The sequence below is a fragment of the Triticum dicoccoides genome, chromosome 5A (assembly GCF_002162155.2).
Source record: "Triticum dicoccoides isolate Atlit2015 ecotype Zavitan chromosome 5A, WEW_v2.0, whole genome shotgun sequence".
Classification (NCBI taxonomy): Eukaryota; Viridiplantae; Streptophyta; class Magnoliopsida; order Poales; family Poaceae; genus Triticum; species Triticum dicoccoides.
Genome location: NC_041388.1, coordinates 515,515,059 through 515,534,623, shown reverse-complemented (window position 1 = coordinate 515,534,623; position 19,565 = coordinate 515,515,059). Strand labels below are relative to the sequence as shown.

The 19,565-nt window shown below is 41.7% G+C and overlaps 1 protein-coding gene across 1 annotated transcript; it reads left to right on the top strand.

Moving 5' to 3' along the window:
- Window positions 1-14,640: 14,640 nt before the first annotated feature.
- On the top strand, window positions 14,641-18,833 carry LOC119302470 (transcription factor 25-like). Its single transcript, XM_037579508.1, has 4 exons — window positions 14,641-14,973; window positions 15,525-16,066; window positions 16,721-17,626; window positions 18,134-18,833. Exons 1-4 carry the CDS (start codon window positions 14,785-14,787, stop codon window positions 18,390-18,392), a joined length of 1,896 nt encoding a protein of 631 aa, XP_037435405.1. The 5' UTR covers window positions 14,641-14,784; the 3' UTR covers window positions 18,393-18,833.
- Window positions 18,834-19,565: the final 732 nt, after the last annotated feature.

Sequence of the window (19,565 nt, the reverse complement as noted above, 5' to 3'; positions counted from 1 at the left end):
TTAAAACCAGACACGTCGACTCTTTAATAAACGACTTGAGGCTCACGTTCACCAATCTCCGAACATACGACATTAAGCTCAATCACAACCTCATTTTGATCCTTGGCATTGAAGTCTGGTTTTAATGACCACATCATCTACGTATGCCTCCACAGTCTTGCCGATCTGCTTTTCCAGACATGTCTGGGTCATGCGCTGATATGTTGCGCCGGTGTTTTTGAGCCCGAAGGTGATATTCCTCGTTATAAGTCTGCTAGCCAATGCTTAGATGAGTTTGATAATTTTATTGTTAAACAAGAAAACTTCAATGCTTATGTTGGTAGACAATTGAAACGCAATGCTGATATGCTTGAACACTTGCATGATTATATAGCTAGTGTTAATGGTGAACTTAAACTTATTAGTAAACATGCTTCTATGGTTACAACTCAAGTAGAACAAGTACTTAAGGCTCAGAATGATTTGCTCAATGAATTAAATAATAAGAAAAATAATAATGTTGTTAGAGTTATGACTAGAGGTGGTAAAATGACTCAGGAACCTTTGTATCCTGAGGGCCATCCTAAGAGAATTGAGCAAGATTCTCAGAGAACTAATGTTGATACACCTAGTCCTTCTAAGAGGAAGAAAAAGAAAAATGATAGGACTTTGCATGCTTCTAGTGAACCTGCTGTTGACACACCTGAGAATCCCAATGATATTTTTATTTCTGATGCTGAAACACAATCTGGTAATGAACATGAACCTAGTGATAATGTTAATGATGATGTTCATGTTGACGCTCAACCTAGCAATAATAATGATGTAGAAATTGAACCTGTTGTTGATCTTGATAACCCACAATCGAAGAATCAACATTATGATAAGAGAGACTTTGTTGCTAGGAAGCACGGTAAAGAAAAAGAACCATGGGTTCAGAAACCCATGCCCTTTCCTCCTAAACCATCCAAGAAAAAGGATGATGAGGATTTTGAGTGCTTTGCTGAAATGATTAGACCTCTCTTTTTGCGTATGCGTTTGACTGATATGCTTAAAATGAATCCTTATGCTGAGTACATGAAAGATATAGTTACAAATAAGAGAAAGATATCGGAAGATGAAATTTCCGCCATGCTTGCTAACTACACTTTTAAGGGTGGAATACCAAAGAAACTTGGAAATCCAGGGGTACCAACTATACCATGCTCCATTAAAAGAAACTATGTTATAACTGCTTTATGTGATCTTGGAGCCAGTGTTAGTGTTATGCCTCTCTCTTTATATCGTAGACTTGATTTGAATAAGTTGACACCCATTGAAATATCTTTGCAAATGGCTGATAAATCAACTGCTATACCTGTCGGTATTTGTGAGGATGTGCCTGTTGTGGTTGCAAACGTTACTATTTTAACAGACTTTGTTATTCTTGATATTCCCGAGGATGATAGTATGTCGATTATCCTTGGTAGACCCTTTTTGAATACTACAGGGGCTGTTATTGATTGCAACAAAGACAATGTCACTTTTCATGTTAATGGTAATGAGCATACGGTACACTGTCCGAGGAAACAACCTCAAGTCCACAGTATCAATTCTATTGGAAAAATTTCAACGATTACTATTGGAGGTTTTGAATTTCCTCTTCCCGCTGTCAAGAAGAAATATGATATTCTTATTGTTGGGGACATGCATATCCCTGTTGAGGTAACCTAGTGTTATTCAAAAATTCTTCGGTTTCATGTTATTCGAAAAGAGTTTGTTAACAAGACTTGATCAACCTTGTTAGTAGATTCCTTTTGATGAGCATGAGTTGGATGAAGTTAGAAAACACAACTATTTGTACCCTCTTTTTACTTTCTGTTATTTATATTAAATAAAGCAAAATTAGTATTTTCTGTCTGTTTTCTGAAATATCCATGCAATAAAAAAATACCCCCAAAATAAAAGTTCTCCAAATGCCGTGAAAATTTAATACGATTTTTTAGAATATTTGAGAATATCTGGCACTGAGAACACACTAGGGGGACCCACCACGTGCCCACGAGGGTGGAGGGCGTTCCCACCCCCCTGGGCGCGCCCCCTGCCTCATGGACCCCACGTGGGTCCCCTCTACTTATTCCAGCATCCACACACTCCCTCTTCCTCCAGAAAAAATCATCCACCAGCTCAAAACCGAGTTCTTGCTCATCTTGTTGCCATTTTTTATCTCCTTGCTCAAAGCTCCATTCACAAAACTACTTTGGGGGATTGTTCTTCGGTATGTGACTCCTCCAATGGTCTAATTAGTTTTTGTTCTAGTGCTTCATTTAATGCAATTTTTCTCTGCTTAGGTGACCCTATTCTTGAGCTTCCATGTCAAATTTATGTGGTCAAAAGTAGTTTTAATGCATGATATGGCCTCTAGGCACTTATGGGAGTAGTAGCTATCAATTTTGTTGAGTTTGGTTCACTTTATTTTTGAGTTACTAAAAATTTCAGAAATTTTTCAGAAGAAGAAATATGTTTAGGAAAATGTACCAAGGTGGTTCCTCAAGGAAGCAAGGACCAAGGCCCGCAATACGCGAGCCGGACAATGAACTACCAAGTGAGGCTCAAGTGAGGCCTTGTGAATGGCCGTCAGAGGATTTCATGATCCAGGTAGGAATTAAGGAGGAATTTGAAGCATATGTGTGTAACACTGATCTTGAGAGCTTCGAGTCAAATAAGTGCCGCAAAAGGGAGATATGTTATAACAAGGGAGGAGGCGAACGAGTATGATAGGAGGACGGAGGCAGCCCGCCTCCAAGCTGCAGCCCTTCAGGTAGTAGCTGATGCATCTCAGTACGACCCCAGCTTCAACTTCGGATATCCACGAGGCCATCCATGGGCATAGACCAACTTAGGACAAAAGCCTAAGCTTGGGGGAGTACGTATTTCTCACCGACATTACATTCATGTTCACACACTCATGCCAGTTGTCGGTGCTCATACTTTTTCATTGTATCATCCATGCTAGTTTATTTTCTTTTTAAGCTTTCTTTTTGTGTGTTTGAAAAACCTTAAGAAAAACCAAAAAATAGTTGTAGCTTTTAGCCAGTTTACTTTCCATGCCTGTAGTAGTAATAACTAAAAAGAAAACCCAAAAAGATTTCCCGTTCTTCTTTTGCTTGTTGGGAGCTTTCCCGTGCAAATAGTTTTATTTCTTTCTTGTTCTTTGGGGGTCGAGAGGAGAAGACCATGACTAAAATGTTGAGTGGCTCTCATATGCATTATTGTTGATCTAACAGAGAGACCATATTACTTTGTCTTCTCCTATGTATTGAATGCTTGCAGATTCCAGCTTAGTCCAATGCACGTGCACTATTATTATTATCCACACTATTTGGTTGTGCAAGTGAAAGGCAATAATGACGATATATGATGAACTGATTGAGATGAGGAAAGCTGGTATGAACTCGACCTCTCTTGTTTTTGTAAATATGATTAGGTCATCGTTCCTGATTCAGCCTATTATGAATGAAACATGTTTGCGATAACAATTAGAGATTATAGTTGCTTATGCCATGCTTAATTAGCTAGGAGTTTATAATGGTTTACCTTCCATGCCAACATGCTATTAAAATGGTTGTGATGTGGTATGATAGGGTGGTATCCTCCTTTGAACGATTCGAGTGGCTTGACTTGGCACATGTTCACACATGTAGTTGAAACAAAATCAACATAGCCTCCACGATATTTATGTTCATGGTGAATTATATCCTACTCATGCTTGCATTCAGTGTTGATTAATTTTAATGCATGTTCATGATTGTTGTCGCTCTCTAGCTGGTCACTTCCCAGTCTCTTTCTAGCCTTCACTTGTACTAACTGGGAATACTGCTTGTGCATCCAACTCCTTAAACCCCAAAGTTGTTCCATATGAGTCCACCATATCTTTCTATATACGGTTCTACCTACCGTTCCAAGTAAATTTGTATGTGCCAAACTCTAAACCTTCAAATAAACATTCTGTTTTGTATGCTCGAATAGCCCATGTATCAACTAGGGCTGTCTGTATCCTCCATGCTAGGCGGGTTATTCTCAAGAGGAGTGGACTTTGCTCCTCACTCACGAGAAAATGGCTGGTCACCGGGATGCCCAGTCCCTTGCTCAAATCAAATCAAAATAATTGCAAACAAAACTCCCCCAGGATTGTTGTTAGTTGGAGGCACCCGTTGTTTCGGGCAAGCCATGGATTGACGCTTGTTGGTGGGGGGAGGGGGAGTATAAACTTTACCATTCTGCTTGAGAACCACCTATAATGTGTGTAGCATGGAAGATATCAAGATCTCTCGGTTGTTATGTTGACAATGAAAGTATATCACTCATAATATTATTCATCTCTATTTCAAAACCGAGCTCTGGCACCTCTACAAATCCCTGCTTCCCTCTACGAAGGGCCTATCCATTTACTTTTATGTTGAGTCATCATCCTCTTATTAAAAAGCACCAATTGGAGAGCACCGCTGTCATTTGCATGTATTATTGTTAGTTTAGATTGAGTATGACTTGACTGGATCTCTTTTACCACGAATTACAATTTTCAGTCAGCCCTCGATCTTTAAAGGTGCTCTGCATTTATGTTTTGCGGTCTCAGAAAGGGCTAGCGAGATACCATCTTGTTATGTCATATTATGATTGTTTTGAGAAAGTGTTGTCATCCAAGATTTATTATTATTGCTCGCTAGTTGATTATCTCATTGATATGAGTAAACATGAGACCTAAATGTTATTGTGAGTATGGTTAGTTCATAATCTTTGCTGAAAACTTGAATGTTGGCTTTACATATTTACAACAACAAGAGCAAACAGAGTTTGTAAAAGTTTTTCTATATCACTTTCCGTTTATCAACTGAATTGCTTGAGGACAAGCAAAGGTTTAAGCTTGGGGGAGTTGATACGTCTCCGTCGTATTTACTTTTCCAAACACTTTTGCCCTTGTTTTGGACTCTAACTTGCATGATTTGAATAGAACTAACCCGGACCGACGTTGTTTCAGCAGAATTTCCATGGTGTTATTTTTGTGCAGAAATAAAAGTTCTCGGAATGACCTGAAAATCAACGAAGATTATTTTTGGAATATATAAAAAATACTGGCGAAATAATCAACGTCAGGGGGCCCACACCCTGTCCATGAGGGTGGGGGCGTGCCTACCCCCTGGGCGCGTCCCCTGCCTCGTGGGCCCCCTGACGCTCCACCGATCTCAACTCCAACTCCATATATTCGTGTTCGGGGAGAAAAAAACAAAGAGAAGGATTCATCATGTTTTACGATACAAAGCCGTCGCCAAGCCCTAATCTCTCTCGGGAGGGCTGATCTGGAGTCCGTTCAGGGCTCCGAAGAGGGGAATCCATTGCCATCGTCATCATCAACCTTCCTCCATCACCAATTTCATGATGCTCACCGCCGTGCGTGAGTAATTCCATCATAGGCTTGCTGGATGGTGATGGGTTGGATGAGATTTATCATGTAATCAAGTTAGTTTTGTTAGGGTTTGATCCCTAGTATCCACTATGTTCTGAGATTAATGTTGACATGACTTTGCTATGGTTAATGCTTGTCACTAGGGCCTGAGTGCCATGATTTCAGATTTGAACCTATTATGTTTTCATGAATATATGTGAGTTCTTGATCCTATCTTGCAAGTCTATAGTCACCTATTATGTGTTATGATCCGTTAACCCTAAAGTGAAAATAATCGGAATACTTACCGGTGATGACCGTAGTTTGAGGAGTTCAGGTATTCACTAAGTGTTAATGATTTGGTCCGGTACTCTATTAAAAGGAGGCCTTAATATCCCTTAGTTTCCAATAGGACCCCGCTGCCACGGGAGGGTAGGACAAAAGATGTCATGCAAGTTCTTTTCCATAAGCACATATGACTATATTCGGAATACATGCCTACATTACATTGATGAACTGGAGCTAGTTCTGTGTCACCCTATGTTATAACTGTTGCATGATTGATCGGATCCGACATAATTATCCATCACTGATCCATTGCCTACGAGCTTTTCATATATTGTTCTTTGCTTATTTATTTTTCCGTTGCTACTGTTACAATCACTATAAAACCAAAACTGGTACCGTTGCTTTTACCACTGTTACCACTACTATCATATTACTTTGCTACTAAATACTTTGCTGCAGATATTAAGTTTCCAGGTGTGGTTGAATTGACAACTCAGGTGCTAATACTTGAGAATATTCTTTGGCTCCTCTTGTGTCGAATCAATAAATTTGGGTTGAATACTCTACCCTTGAAAATTGTCGTGATCCCCTATACTTGTGTGTTATCAAGAGTCTTTTAGAACAGCATGGTAATTTACTTTGGCTACAAAATTAGTCCTAATATGATGGGCATCCAAGATGGGTATAATAAAAACTTTCATATAAAGTGCATTGAATACTATGAGAAGTTTGATTCCTTATGATTGTTTTGAGATATGAAGATGGTGATATTAGAGTCATGCTAGTTGAGTAGTTGTGAATTTAAGAGATACTTGTGTTAAAGTTTGTGATTCCCGTAGCATGCACGTATGCTGAACAGTAATGTGATGAAGTCGGAGCATGATTTATTTTTTGATTGTCTTCCTTATTAGTGGCGGTCGGGGAAGAGCGATGGTCTTTTCCTACCAATCTACCCCCCTAGGAGCATGCGTGTAGTACTTCGTTTCGATAACTAATAGATTTTTGCAACAAGTATGCGAGTTCTTTATGACTAATGTTGAGCCATGGATTATATGCACTCTCACCCTTCCACCGTTGCTAGCCTCTCTAGTACCGCGCAACTTTCGCCGGTACCATAAACCCACCATTTACCTTCCTCAAAACAGCCACCGTACCTACCTATTATGGCATTTCCATAGCCATTCCGAGATATATTGCCATGCAACTTTCCACCGTTCCGTTTATTATGACATGCTTCATCATTGTCATATTGCTTTGCATGATCATGTAGTTGACATCGTATTTGTGGCAAAGCCACCTTCATAATTCTTTCATACATGTCACTCTTGATTCATTGCACATCTCGTTACACCGTCGGAGGCATTCATATAGAGTCATATTTTGTTCTAAGTATCGAGCTGTAATTATTGAGTTGTAAGTAAATAAAGGTGTGATGATCTTCATTATTAGAGCATTGTCCCAGTGAGGAAAGGATGATGGAGACTATGATTCCCCCACAAGTCGGGATGAGACTCTGGACGAAAAATAAAAAAGAGAAAAAATAGGTCATAAAAAAGAGAGAAAAGGCCCAAATAAAAAATGAGAGAAAACGAGAGAAGGGGCAATGCTATTATCCTTTTACCACACTTGTGCTTCAAAGTAGCACCATGATCTTCATGATAGAGAGTCTTCTATGTTGTCACTTTCATATACTAGTGCGAATTTTTCATTATAGAACTTGGCTTGTATATTCCAATGATGGGCTTCCTCAAAATGCCCTGGGTTTTCCTGAGCAAGCGAGTTGGATGCACACCCACTTAGTTTCTTTTTGAGCTTTCATACACTTATAGCTCTAGTCCATCCGTTGCATGGCAATCCCTACTCACTCATATTGATATCTATTGATGGGCATCTCCATAGCCATCGATAAGCCTAGTTGATGTGAGACTATCTTCTCCTTTTTGTCTTCTCCACAACTAGGGCTGCAAGAAAAGATCGAGGCTCATGATCCGCTCGAGATCGACTCGTTTTTTGACTCGACTCGAGATCAAATCGAAAAGAAACGAGCTGAGTTTGAACACTTTATGTAGCTCGATCGAGAAATGAGTCGATCTTGAGCCAATGTTGGCTCGCTCGATTTTAGCTCGATAGCTCGACAGAATATCATTATGTTAAATGATCATGCCATATATTAAATGTAAATAAGATAATTTGTTACCATATATGTTGTTCATAAGTTTTCTCCATTTTATGTACCAGCGAACATGGAAACTTAATTAAGTGCAGAGAAGATTTAGGCCTAATTATGACACGTGGTCGACTATGTGTTAAATATCCTATTATTTTTGGCAAAGGTTCCCAACATATTCACCTTAATTTTCTTGTTTTTCATCCATAGATTTATATTTTTTACCATTTCATTTAGCTCGAAACTAGCTCGAGATCGACTCGAGATCGTTACAAGCTGAGCATGAGTCATGTTCTACAACTCGATCTTGAGCTTCACTCAGTTTAAGCTCGCTCGAAATTTCATATGAGTTGAGCTGAGCCAACTCCAACTCGCTCGAGCTCGACTCGTTTACAGCCCTATCCACAACCACCATTTTATTCCACCTATAGTGCTATGTCCATGGCTCACGCTCATGTATTGCGTGAAGATTGAAAAAGTTTGAGAACATCAAAAGTATGAAACAATTGTTTGGCTTGTCATCGGAGTTGTGCATGATTTAAATATTTTGTGTGATGAAGACAGAGCATATCCATGAAGGAAATATGCCCTAGAGGCAATAATAAAGTTATTATTTATTTCTTTATAATCATGATAAAAGGTTTATTATTCATGCTAGAATTGTATTAACCGGAAACATAATACATGTGTGAATACATAGACAAACAAAGTGTCACTAGTATGCCTCTACTTGACTAGCTCGTTAATCAAAGATGGTTATGTTTCCTAACCATGAACAATGAGTTGTTATTTGATTAACGGGATCACATCATTAAGAGAATGATCTGATTGACATGACCCATTCCATTAGCTTAGCACCCGATCGTTTAGTATGTTGCTATTGCTTTCTTCATGACTTATACATGTTCCTGTAACTATGAGATTATGCAACTCCCGTTTACCGGAGGAACACTTTGGGTACTACCAAATGTCACAACGTAACTGGGTGATTATAAAGGAGTACTACAGGTGTCTCCAAAGGTACATGTTGGGTTGGCGTATTTCAAGATTAGGTTTTGTCACTCCGATTGTCGGAGAGGTATCTCTGGGCCCTCTCGGTAATGCACATCACATAAGCCTTGCAAGCATTGCAACTAATGAGTTAGTTGCGAGATGATGTATTGCGGAACGAGTAAAGAGACTTGCCGGCAACGAGATTGAACTAGGTATGGGATACCGACGATCGAATCTCGGGCAAGTAACATACCGATGACAAAGGGAACAACGTATGTTGTTATGCGGTCTGACCGATAAAGATCTTCGTAGAATATGTAGGAGCCAATATGGGCATCCAGGTCCCGCTATTGGTTATTGACCGGAGACATGTCTCAGTCATGTCTACATTGTTCTCGAACCCGTAGGGCCCGCACGCTTAAGGTTACGATGACAGTTATATTATGAGTTTATACATTTTGATGTACCGAAGGTTGTTCGGAGTCCCGGATGTGATCACGGACATGACGAGGAGTCTCGAAATGGTCGAGACGTAAAGATTGATATATTGGAAGCCTATGTTTGGATATCGGAAGTGTTCCGGGTGAAATCGGGATTTTACCGGAGTACCGGGAAGGTTACCGGAACCCCCCAGGAGCTAAATGGGCCATGATGGGCCTTAGTGGAAAGGAGAAGAGGCAGCCCTACATGGGTTGCGCGCCTCCCCCTTCCCCTAGTCCTATTAGGACTAGGAGAGGTGGCCGGCCCCCCCTCTCTCTTTTCCCCCTCCGCGAATTCTATTCCAACTAGGATTGGGGGGGGGGGAGGAATCCTACTCCCAGAGGGAGTAGGACTCTCCTGGCGCGCCACACCTTGGCCGGCCAGCCTCCCCCCTCTAGTCCTTTATATACTGAGGCAGAGGCACCCCAGAACACACAAGTTGATCCACGTGATCTATTCCTTAGCCGTGTGCGGTGCCCCCAGCCACCATATTCCTCGATAATACTGTAGCGGAGTTTAGGCGAAGCCCTGCTGCTGTAGTGCATCAAGATCGTCACCACGTCGTCGTGCTGACGGAACTCTTCCCCGACACTTTGCTGGATCGGAGTCCGGGGATCGTCATCGAGCTGAACGTGTGCTCGAACTCGGAGGTGCCGTAGTTTCGGTGCTTGATCGGTTGGATCGTGAAGACGTACGACTACTTCCTCTATGTTGTGTCAACGCTTCCGCAGTCGGTCTGCGTGGGTACGTAGACAGCACTCTTCCCTCTCGTTGCTGTGCATCACATGATCTTGCGTGTGCGTAGGAAATTTTTTAAAATTACTACGAAACCCAACAATCCAGACTATATGATTTTGTAGGGATAGCTTTCTTTGGCCATGTTATTTTGAGAAGACATGATTGATTTATTAGTATGCTTGAAGTATTATTATTTTTATTTTAATATTAAACTTTTGTTTTGAATCTTTAGGATCTGAACATTCATGCCACAATAAATAAAATTACATTGATAATTATGTTAGGTAGCATTCCACATCAAAAATTCTGTTTTTATCATTTACCTACTTGAGGACGAGCAGGAATTAAGCTTGGGGATGCTTGATACGTCTCCAATGTATCTATAATTTTTCATTGTTCCATGCTATTATATTATCTGTTTTGGATGTTTAATAGGATTTAATATGCTCTTTTATATTATTTTTGGGACTAACCTATTAACCGGAGGCCCAGTGTCAGTTTCTGTTTTTTTGCCTATTTTAGAGTTTCGCAGAAAAAGAATACCAAATGGAGTCCAAACGGAATGAAACCTTCGCGATGGTCTTTCTTGGACCGAAAGCAATTCAGAAGACTTGGAGTCGAAGTCTGGAACTCCACGAGGCGGCCACGAGGCAGGAGGGCGCGCCCAGGGGGTAGGTGCGCCCCCACCCTCGTGGGCCCCTCGTAGCTCTACCAACGTACTTCTTTCATCTATATATACTCTTATACCCTAGAAACATCACAGAGAGCCACGGAACCACTTTTCCACCACCGCAACCTTCTGTACACGTGAGATCCCATCTTAGGGCCTTTTCCGGTGATCTGCCGGAGGGGGATTCGATCACGGAGGGCTTCTACATAACACCATTGCCTCTCCGATGAAGCGTGAGTAGTTTACCACATACCTTCGGGTCCATAGTTATTAGCTAGATGGCTTCTTCTCTCTCTTTCATTCTCAATACAAAGTTCTCCTCGATGTTCTTAGAGATCTATTCGATATAATACTCTTTTGTGGTGTGTTTGCCGAGATCCGATGTATTGTGGATTTATGAATAAGATTATCTATGAATATTATTTAGTTCTTCTCTAAATTCTTATATGCATGATTTGATATCTTTGCAATTGCAAGTCTCTTCGAATTATCGGTTTAGTTTGGCCTACTAGATTGATCTTTCTTGCAATGGGAGAAGTGCTTAGTTTTGAGTTCAATCTTGCGGTGTCCTTTCCCAGTGAGAGTAGGGGCAGCAAGGCACATATTGTATTGTTGCCATCGAGGATAAAAAGATGGGGTTTATATCGTATTGCTTGAGTTTATCCCTCTACATCATGTCATTTTTCCTAATGCGTTACTCTGCTCTTATGAACTTAACACTCTAGATGCATGCTGGATAGCGGTCGATGTGTGGAGTAATAGTAGTAGATGCAGAATCATTTCGGTCTACTTGTCGTGGATGTGATGCCTATATACATGATCATGCCTAGATATTCTCATAATTATGCACTTTTCTATCAATTGCTCGGCAGTAATTTGTTCACCCACCGTAATACATGCTATCTTGAGAGAAGCCACTAGTGAAGACTATGGCCCCCAGGTCTATTTCTTATTATATTGCATCTCTTTTATTTACATCGCATCTTGTTTACTATTTTGCAATCTTTACTTTCCAATCTATACAACAAAAATACCAAAAAAAATTACTTTACTATCTATATTAGATCTCACTTTTGCGAGTGACCGTGAAGGGATTGACAACCCCTTTATCGCGTTGATTGCAAGGTTCTTGATTGTTTGTGCAGGTACTAGGTGACTTGTGCGTTGTCTCCTACTGGATTGACACCTTGGTTCTCAAAACTGGGAGAAATACTTACGCTACTTTGCTACATCACCCTTTCCTCTTCAAGGGAAAACCAACGCATGCTCAAGAGGTAGCAGACGTCATAGCGGGTTACAAGATCTCGCAAGAGCAAAATAAGAAGGATTTTTTCTAAGTGTTGAAAGATTGATATGAACAAATTCACATCAACCTGGGGCCTAATGTTGGGGATATAACTATTGGGTATGACCCGCCCAAAAGGGGCCGGGTCATATCGCTGGCGGTTCATAAAAACAAAGCCCATAAAGATGGTGAAGATGGCGGTTCACGAAGCAGGCTTACTGAAAGACCGAAATCCAAAGGCGACTTAAAGCCACATGTGTAAACCGCCGTATATGTGTGACTTGTATTGTAAGGCATGAGTAGTTAGTCACCGAGCCGGACACGTTGTGTATGAGCCGGCCGGGACTCCGTGAGCCGCTGGGCGTCAACCTGTGTACATAAAGGGACGACCCGACCGTGGTTTAGGGTGAGAAATAAGAGATCGAAAGCTAGGTCAAGCGTATTCGCTCCCAAGTAATCGAAACCCAAGCAATGCCACCTCAAACTGGATTAGGCCTTTACCTTCACTGCAAGGGGCCGAACCAGTATAAACTCCCTGTGTCTTTTGTCCCGTTTAATCCCTTTAAACTAACCTAGTTGCGATGGCTCCATGACTAAGTCCTTCCGCTAGGACACCTGCCGTGACAATTCCACGACAACTGTGCAACATTCTCATAAGAAGAATATTGATATTAGACATCATTTTCTTCGTGATCATGTTCTTCGAGAAAAAATATTATAAGTCATGTCAAGACCTAGAATCAACTTGCTGGTATCTTCACCAAGCATGTTGATGAGAAAAGGTTCTGCACGTCACATGCTAAATTTCCTGGAATAGTCTAATGTGCAGTGAGAAAATTGCACACACGTTAACACTTGTACCTTATCGAAGGAATTGGGTTTACAACACTCGATGAAAAATAAATCTTCGACAAATTGAAGATTTTCTTTCAGAGAGTGAATACATTAACGAAGAATTTCACTCATAGAACTCCACGAAAAAATGTATGAAGTGTTGGGTCTCACAATTCCTATACGGTGGTAACGCCACCACCCTTTAGTTTTCTCGTACATCACTTCCATATTTTTCTCGGACATGATGGTGGGTAATTCCATTCTTTGATACCGACACATATGAGTAGCTACTTTTGATAAGTCTCGCGAGTACAATTGTGCTCACTTTGTTTTTTTATTCACATACTACAAATAAGATGATATCATTTGGAATAGATGATCCCTAGTGGTGAAGGACGACATTAGCTATGGTCATCCTAGGCAGTCTAGGAAGGGTTATGGCCGTCACCTGCTTTCATTACCCTTTTGAAGACATTTGTTGAATGTACCTATCTAAGATATATCTCCATTTCCGTTGTGAGAATTGCAACTTGGTCGGGAGACCCTTGTTTGTATTCAGTTGTTAAACTTTACCCGTCGGAGTTGTTTTGTATATATGTTGCAGTTTTTGTTGTATAGTTGTGTCGTGTGACTTGTTGTTCCCATCCACACGGTGTGCATGTTGCGTATATGGTCATAGTGTGCATGTTGTGTGGAGGAGCTTGGAATCTCTAATATGAATTTGCTAGTGGAATGACTAGTTTTGTATATCTACGATCCTGGTCCTGGCAAAGCCTCCTCTCCCCCTACATGCATTTAGATTTGGTTGCCAAAGTTGACCCGCTCATGGCTATGAGTGCTTTTCACATATCGGATAGGGTTGTCTTAGAATTCCTCATCGAATAAATCAATGAAAACATCGTCTGGTTCAAAAGTCGATTTGATGCTAGTGAAGAAATCGATGAGATCATTTGAGTGAAATTGATCCGTCACCCTTAGGTGGACACTAAGGATTGATGGTGAAAGTCGATCTTATATATGAATGTATAAATATCGAAGGAAGGATAAGTAGGCAACACAAGAACCTTGCGAAACAAATCCAATGGAGTTGTGAGTTCAAGACACATGATGTGCCCAGGTCTAGATCCGCAATACAGGTGGAAAGCTCTACCTCATGCCTTATGAATTTTACTCGCTCGAGGGAATACAATGATGAGTATATTCTATGGTGACGGTGCTCCTCAAGATCAATGTGACGGTCATATGTGTCTCCGACACGGTATGGTTTTTGTTGTCGTGGCTTCTAATGGATTTTGGTTGATCATATGTTGTTATAAGTGAGATTTTATCCACATCACACATCATATTTGGAACCTCACATCCCAACACCGTTCCTTTCTCATATCACAAATCTATTTTTTATGTGAATTGAGCATAACTCGGATGGCTATATTTCTTATGGAAAAATTTGCCCAGCAAGGCTCAAGTCCTAAACTTGGCATAAAGTGAAAGCATTTTCCTCGATTTATTTCAGATGATGCATGTGTACAAGTGTTTAAGTCTGTACCGTGTTTCTAAGGAAAAATGTCTATTGTCCAAAATTTCAAATCCGGTCTTAGAAAAAAAAATCAAATGCAAATGCAACCGACGGAAGCGAATAGTAGGATCAGAAGAATTCCAATTCCGTCGGGAGAAAAAGAAAAGAAGAACACGTACGCAATAATAACGCAAACAAAACTCTTTCCAGAAGCACCCCTCCGGGCTTCCGAAATCGCAATCTGCCCTCTCCCGAACCCTGCAAAGGGCAGCAAAACACTCGTCGTCCTCGTCGCCATCTCGAATCCCCTCTCGTCCTTTCGCTTGGCGACCGACCCCGCCGCCCGGCCCGGCCCGCCGCCAAGCCCAAACCCTAACCCTCGCTTCAGCTCGCCCCTGCCGCAGCCGTCGACATGTCCGGCAGGCTGGTCCGGCGGGTCCTCCAGGAGAGGGAGGCCTCCCCGCAGGACCCCGCCGAGGACGCCCTCGTGGTGGTGCAGGAGGAAGAGGAGGAGGAGGAGGCGGGCTCCCCTACCCGCGTCGCCGCCAGGAACCCCTTCGACCTCCTCGACGACGACGACGACGAGCCAGAAGAGGACAAGGTCCCTTCCTCCCCCCGTTCCACTCGTCGCTAGGGTTTAATTAGATTGTAAACTGTTGCTTATCTGCGCTCGTGTTGCCATGTGTTATCCCGTGCCAGTGATAAGTAAATTGGTAGATTGCGAGTAAAGGCGAGGCGATCCTTGTGGTTGTGCGAGAACTTTGAGATGCGATGATGATTAGTGTCGGGGAAGATGCCTAATCTGTGTTACTTATCGTGTAAAATCATTTGCAGTGGATTGTTGTTGCTATTGGTCAATACTTTTGACCACGCTTGAACTGCCACTTGTATACCCTTCTGGATGGAGCAGCCTGTACTAGGATGTAATCTGATATCCGTTTGTTGATTGAGAGTTAGTCGTGTGTTTGCTTGCCTCAAGTCGTGTCTAGAATCATGATGATAAGGTGAAACACATGAAGATAGCATATTTACATTTCTTAGTTATCTAGATCCTGTGATGTAGCACTACCTCATTCATGCCTAGTCGAATTATGTATTAGTCATGGTTGATGAATTGATTTTAATCTTATGTATGTGCTTACTCCACTGCAGGAAGATGAAGTGCATACTGATCAAACTGCGAGTTATACAGAACAGAAACAATATGTGAAAAAGAAGCCTAACGGCGCTGTTCCTGAAACAAACAAGAAATCAAAGAAGAAGAAGAAAAAGGGCAAGGCGGAACCACCAGCCTCGGCGAAGTCGAGGGATGAGAAATCACTGGACTCAATTCTGGAAGATCTAGCTATTGAAAAGAGGCCCATGCAAAAAAGTGTTCATCAAAATGACAGAGCAACTGGGAAGGAGATTCAGACAATTGAAATGACTGCTGGGACATCCTCAGTTCTTGCAATTGATCCCAAACATCTCAAGGCTGAAAATGAGATGAGGCGCATTTTTGGATCAAAGGTAGTTGATTCACTTGAAAACCAGCGGAATATGCCTGGCACTTCAAGGCAAGTGCGTGGTGTTAGGCGTGCTGGCCTTAATCCTAGAAGAACCCTACTTGTATCTCCACCTGGCTTCTGGCCAGCATGGGATAAGTCAATGTCAATGGATCTTGTTGAGACAAAGGGAAGTTTGAATTATTTCAGGTGAGGGTATATCCTTTTCTTTGCAGTGTGCATGGTGATATGGTATACATTTGTATGTCAAACAGTTTCAGTACTATGTAGTTTCTTGATGAGATGTTCGGAGAACAATCTGTTTCTTGATTCATCCATAGCCAGTAGTCAAGTTTGATTGAACACGGAGAAGGAAATTATTCTTCTAAGCTCTTTGGTTGAGATGCTTTTAGTAGAACCATTTTTTTATTCATCCATTTTCCATAATTAGTGGTCGGGTTTCTTTGAACATGCGAGTAGACAATTCTTTGGAGGGCTATATATACGTTTCATGCAAAGGTTAATCGCTCCACAGCATTTACACACTGATCTCTTGGTAATAGGACTTTTAAGGACACCAGTCTGTCAGAGCATGATTATTCTAACTTCTGGCTCGAGCTGCTAGTGCATTCGCTGTGATTATGCATGTTTTGGATTGTTTGGCTTGGCATAATTTTGGCACGTCACTAATTTATTTGGGTACAGTGTACACTGCTTGTGCTTACCATTGTGTTCATTGTATGTTCTTCGTGTAGGAAGCTTAAGTAGTTCTACAGGTGTAGTAAAATTTCAAAAGTAGTTTAGCAGAGATCTGTTCTAGAGTTCATAACTTCTGTAAATGACCATGCTGTTTAATGCTTGCAGGTACGTATATGATCCTTCTGTCAGCCATGTGCAGGAATTGTTTGAAGCTGCCAAGTCAGCCAATGACCTCAATGCCATTGCTGCTATATTAGCAAAATACCCCTACCATCCAGACTCGCTATTGACATTTGCTGATCTGTTCAAATATTCTGGAGAACATCAATCATCAGCAGACGCTGTTGAGAAGTGTCTATTTGCACTAGAGTGTGCTTGGCATCCACTATTTAATCCACTGCAGGGCAACTATCAGTTGAAATACAGCCATGACTTAAACAAGCCATTTTTTACAGCCCTTTTCGGTCACATGAAAAATCTGGATAGGCGTGGTTGTCACCGTTCAGCTTTAGAGGCCTGCAAGTTTCTTTTGTCATTGGATTCTGATGACCCAAAGGGTGCTCTGTTTTGCATTGATTACTTTGCTCTAAGATCGCAGCAGTACAAATGGTTGGAACAGTTTGCTGAAGAGTACCAGTGTGATAACTCCCTCTGGCTGTTTCCTAATTTCTCCTTTTCTCTAGCCATTGCACGGTTTTATCTTGAACGTGATGCTGAGGATGTTTCTGATCATGCTGACAAGTCAACAGCTGTTGATCTCATGAAGCAAGCATTGATGCTTCATCCTCTGGTGCTTTCTAAGATTGTTGACAAGGCTCCTTTGAAGGACTCTTCATGGACCCAAATACTCAAGAATGCGTTCTTTGGATCAGCAAAGCCAGGAAGCCCTTCACTTGAGCATGTGATTAACATATATGTTGAGCGTCATTATATCATGTGGAGGTTCCCGGAACTTCAGAACTTACTCAAAGAAGCTGCTCTTCTGGTGATTGAATCACTAAAGCACGACAGCAGAGAAGCCCAGGACTGGGCATGTGTTATGAAAGAGGCATTCTCTTCAGAAAAGAATGAGTAAGTTGCTCCAAAATGTTGACACCTCAGTTGAATCCTGCCTATCCTATTCTTTGATCATGTCTTTCATTCTTTTCAATCAGTACTTTTTGATTGGTTTGTGGCTATTTCTTCCTTTTAAGTTGCCAACACCTGAAGCTTGGTTTAGTTTAAACTATGAACCAACCAGTTTACCTTTTATGAAGTAGCAATTATCGGTGTAGATTTTGTATAGGTTCTGTAGAACTTAAACATTTAATGTTTAGCTTACTGACTCCCATCTCAACTTATCAGTAGTGTTTGGATCTGTGTTGTTAGTTGTGTACGGTACTTACATGAAAGTGACTAAAGATATGCAGTTTGTGCCACTTATACTCGAGAGAAAGATAGTTTGGTTTTGGCAGCAATTCTATTCTAATTCATTGCAGATTTATTGATCTAAGTAACATTATATGCTCTGGATTTTCATTCTTGGCTCCCCAGACTATCTTGAAGAGATATTTTGATAACTTGTGTCCCACTTTGCAGGTACTCTCATCTGCTTGTTTCAGACTTCTCTGACACAACACCATCGCTCCCTCCTGAAGAACTGCGGCCATTTATGGTTGGTCCAGGAATGGCGCATGATATGCCGCCTGTTGAACAAGAAGCTGGGCCTGAGAGAATACATGCCCCTCTTGAAGTTGTTGGGCGCAACGCTGCGAGGGTCTTCCTGGAATCATTGCTCCCATGGGTCAACTACGGGGACAACCGTCACGGCGGAAATGATCAACACGATGATGATTGAGCTGTCGCAAGCATGAAATGACATATGGTCATGGTTAAACTCACATGGCCAACCGGAATCAGTGATCCTCCCCTGTGTCTGCGATGCTTAAGAAAAGCTGCTGTTAATCGCTTGCGAATGCCCTAGTTATTTTTCATGGCCTTGGCAAAGGTTATACATGTATAGCTGATCCGGTAAATCGCTGAATATTTGCATGCCAGTTTTGGGCCCAGAGATTAGAGTCCATGTACCATCATTACTAGAGTTGATATGCCAAGTTCTGTAACTGGCCCGTTAGGTCAGGCTTCATTTGTCCTTAGCGCACTGCAAAATACTTTGGAGCAACATCATAGATAAATTCGCAATCCGCCCTACATTCAGCAGTTGGCTGTTCCTCCTTGAAATCTCTCCTTGTACTTGGAAGAGAAATACTCCAGTTTGGAATATTTGCATGCCAGTATATGCTTCGGTGTTCCTTTTTCTTTTTTTGTTATATATGCGAGTACTATGCAACTTCACTATCATTCTGTTTTGCCCATCATGCTATAGCCACTTTCCCCACTGGGAACGCATGCTTGTCAGGAATTGAACTATTTTGGCTCTAAATTTAGGTTTTCAAGCATGCGGCATGCACAATGCAGATCCATTCAGATTCTTTCCCAGACGCAGGCCTGAACAAGGAAGCGTGGAAAGGCAAAAAGGATACCGCACGAGTGCTTGTTTTTGGGGGATCCGGCTTGCCTGCTCTCTCCCCATACTCCCATCCGTGCTCTCACTTCATCCTACGGTTGTCCTTTTTCCTTTTTCCTTTCTAATCTAATCATCTCCCCCCTGATTTTAAGGGGATGAGACCGAGTCTTATTTCGTTCTAATCAAATCATGCCACGTATGCGGGAGCACGGATGAGCACACACGCGGAGAACAGGCAAGTCTCATCCGTTTTTGGGGAGCAAGTACAACAACCTGGCCGTTTCCTGATCTGGTGGTTTCCTGACCTCAGCCACAGTTTGTTTGTCGCATCGCGCCGTGCGTGCCGTACCTGATCCCCTGTCACATCCAGTTTTATGTACGGCTATATGCCGTGCCCATCATATGTCGTGCAAAAGCTTCAGTGCGTTGCAGTTTATTCAGTGGACCTTTTTTTCATGTACTGTTACTTTGTACTCGTACTAAACCAGCGACAGGTAATACGGA

What these genes read in the sequence shown, in the direction of transcription:
- LOC119302470 (XM_037579508.1), top strand. Translation starts at nt 14,785, where the DNA reads ATGTCCGGCAGGCTGGTCCGGCGGGTCCTCCAGGAGAGGGAGGCCTCC. An exon ending in GGAAGTTTGAATTATTTCAG is followed by an intron (nt 16,067 to 16,720) that starts GTGAGGGTATAT and finishes TAATGCTTGCAG; the next exon opens with GTACGTATATGATCCTTCTG. An exon ending in TTCTCTTCAGAAAAGAATGA is followed by an intron (nt 17,627 to 18,133) that starts GTAAGTTGCTCC and finishes CCCACTTTGCAG; the next exon opens with GTACTCTCATCTGCTTGTTT.